Raw genomic sequence first — 2,923 nt, 5'->3', positions numbered from 1 at the left:
CATTAAGATAATTACTTTCCAGCAGGACGTGCGCGCTCATTGTTGCTGTTACCGCGGCAGAATGGCATTATGCATTGTCAACGAAGAAAGTGAGGGAGTAGTGCGTGGGCTGAGGGGGATGACGCGGTGGGCGCAGCAGCGGGAACGGGTGTGTGCCACCCCGTTTGGTATACCTTAGCCCGTGGGTGGAGCATTATTCCGTCAGTTCCATGTTTCGCCATTGAAACTAGCGCGAGGGGGGTTTCGCTTTTCCCGTTCCTCGAGGAAGAGCATCGAAGGGACGGGCGTCCGCCGATGTATCCAACTCTGCTTTCTCGCCAGGCCTGACGACGACGACGACGACGCCATTAATGTAATTATTTCCACCGAGTGTTTCGCAGCCACGAAAACGCTTCGCGGGAATCGAGACTGATCAGCCGGCTCTTAGAAAGAATCCAGCGTCCTTTGGGGGATCGCTGGGATGCCTTCGCTACCACCAGGGGGGATGGCTGTGACTCGTCAGAGCGGCGACGAAGCGTTAAAACGAGACGCGGTTGTCGGATTTGTGTCGCTCGCTTGCAACCACGATAATACCCTGATTTCGCGTAATGGGTTTCGCTCGCGGTTTGTTGCTTCCCGATTCTCTTCTCGTCTACCACGCGCGCGGATTCTTACCACGGAATTGATGACACTTTGTCACGTCGCATACCTATATTCTGTATACACGCGCGCGCCCCGTTTCTTCTCGCCGGAGCTCCCTTTCGAGAAGACGCTTCTCTTTGATGCCAGAGAGAGGCTTTAGAGATCCAGGGGGGTGAGGAGGCGTTACTGTTGATGAATTCGCAAACTTCTCGTCTCTGATACGCCGTCTAAATATTTGAGAATGCAACTACCGAGCAGAGGAAGTTTCTCTCAGGCGCGAGAAAGTCCTCGCGAGAAAGAAACGACGGACATCCTCCTTTGAGAGCGACGCTTTATCGCGTCCACGGTGCGTTCGGTTTCAGTTTGATAAACACGTGCCACGATTTCTTTAATTATCAAAAGTACAAGCGAAATCTTTTCTCTTGAAACCTGTAGAGTATAAAATATTCTTTCGCGATTTGGATAATTGGAAAAATGATGTTCCGCGTACGCGTGACGTTCGCGTTCTTCCTTCTTCGTATCGTCGCGAAGTTGCATCGTTCTTGAAAACTATTCTGGTTCCGTAACCTCGTTCAATGGACGACGGTCGAAATTCTCCGTGAAAACTGGCCGGATGAATGGCGTTTCGTTCAGGAAATTGAAAAAAGTGGAAACCTCTCTCTCTCGTAGATGGTTAAATGGTTCGGAAAAAGGGGGTAAATTAGCGTTCGCGTTGCATCATGTCCGTAGCGGAAACCTTTATCGAGGAGGACGGTTTCGGGTTCGTACCCAGGCCCGACCGTAACAAACACAATAATAAACCGTTCGAAATTGTTAGAAGGTAAATCGAAGATGCCTACCTCGTGTTTCCTGCTTTCGCAGCTTATTCCACTTATGCTGCTGGTTCCGCCAGGTATACAATGACGAACAGGCATAAAGCATCGGTACAATTGATTTCTTGGGGCGCTGGCATTCAAGCCATCAAAATTCCGAATCAGTCAGGGATTTTGGGTGATGTCGTTCTTGGATTCGACGATATGGAGGGTAAAAAAGTATTCTATATATATAACATAAATTAGAGAGTCACAATTTTAGTTGCAATGCCTGTCCATGCTATGGTGTTTCTTGTACGAGGAACGAGTAAAAACCATTCTACCTTTTTCGAGGATTCGTAATACCCATAAAAATATAATCAGGCTATTTGAAGAACAGGTACATAGGAAGCGTGATCGGACGAGTGGCGAACCGAATTTCCGGTGCCCAAATGAGGGTCGAGGATAAAACGTATTCGCTGTCCGTCAACGACAAGGGTGGTTCCAATCATTTTAACGGAGGCTTCGTTGGATTCGACAATGTCAATTGGAATTCTCACATATTGAAGAAACACGTGGTACGAAAGTACTCCCAGGACCACTGTTTCATATTTTAATTGAGCGTCTGGTTCTTAATTCGTATCGTCTCGACGAAACAGGTGATGTCTCATCTGAGTCCAGCGAATAGCGAAGGATATCCTGGCAATATGTTAACGCAAATTAAATATTCATGGACTGACAACAATCAGCTTCGCATGAATATCCGTGCCAGTGCGACCCAATCAACACCTGCAAATATTACTGTCAATTGCTTGATGAATCTCGCTGGTCATGTAAAATTACCATAACAATTGCCTGTCTCCTCTTCTCTTTAATTTCGATGTTATTTATGCAAAGTTCTATTCTTTTCAATTCTATTCTTAATTGTTCCATTTTTCAGTAAACGCCTGATTGGCGAATGAAATTTTTCTCGTTGCCTCGTTCTCGTTCCAGGCCACTGGTCCAGAGGAACTGAAGAGGCATGTGATCTCGTTGAACGCAGGCAGCTGGACGTTCGCGGATATCAAGCACGATTTGCCGACAGGTGCTATATATCCGGTTGATCGTACGGTATTCGACCTACGTTTACCGACTCAGTTAACCAAGAGGCGGTTTTACATCGTACCAGGGGGTGGTTACAACCAGAACTTCTGCGTAACCAGCCCCAGCTGTTGGTCGTATCGCTTCCACGCTAGGTAAGCACGCCAAACTTCACAGTGAATCCGATAATCGGTTTAAAACCGCGTCGCTGCTGGACAAGCAGTTGCTTATTCAAATTTTAACTTTCCAATGAGAGGAAAAGCTCTTTGGAATTTTTCGAAGCTCCCAGTTTCTCTCGATGTCTCAATAACACAATTCTCTATACTTGACGTTAAAGAATTTTACACCCTGGTTCTGGTCGAACGTTAGAAGTTTACTCGAACCACCCAGGATTGCAATTTTCCACGGGAAACGATCTACCCGATCCTGAT

The 2,923-nt window shown here is 46.9% G+C and overlaps 1 protein-coding gene across 1 annotated transcript; it reads left to right on the top strand.

Moving 5' to 3' along the window:
- Positions 1-1,864: 1,864 nt before the first annotated feature.
- On the top strand, positions 1,865-2,651 carry LOC143430954 (galactose mutarotase). Its single transcript, XM_076907438.1, has 3 exons — positions 1,865-1,990; positions 2,072-2,245; positions 2,406-2,651. Exons 1-3 carry the CDS (start codon positions 1,865-1,867, stop codon positions 2,649-2,651), a joined length of 546 nt encoding a protein of 181 aa, XP_076763553.1.
- The last annotated feature ends 272 nt before the right edge of the window (positions 2,652-2,923 follow it).

The sequence above is a fragment of the Xylocopa sonorina genome, chromosome 1, assembly GCF_050948175.1.
Source record: "Xylocopa sonorina isolate GNS202 chromosome 1, iyXylSono1_principal, whole genome shotgun sequence".
In the NCBI taxonomy this organism is placed as follows: Eukaryota; Metazoa; Arthropoda; class Insecta; order Hymenoptera; family Apidae; genus Xylocopa; species Xylocopa sonorina.
This window is presented reverse-complemented; position numbering and strand designations above follow the sequence as displayed.

Excerpts from the sequence above, each read along its gene's own strand:
- LOC143430954 (XM_076907438.1), top strand. The coding sequence starts at position 1,865 with ATGAGGGTCGAGGATAAAACGTATTCGCTGTCCGTCAACGACAAGGGT. Across the intron at positions 1,991-2,071 it reads ACATATTGAAGAAACACGTG|GTGATGTCTCATCTGAGTCC; the intron begins GTACGAAAGTAC and ends TCGACGAAACAG. Across the intron at positions 2,246-2,405 it reads TGATGAATCTCGCTGGTCAT|GCCACTGGTCCAGAGGAACT; the intron begins GTAAAATTACCA and ends TTCTCGTTCCAG.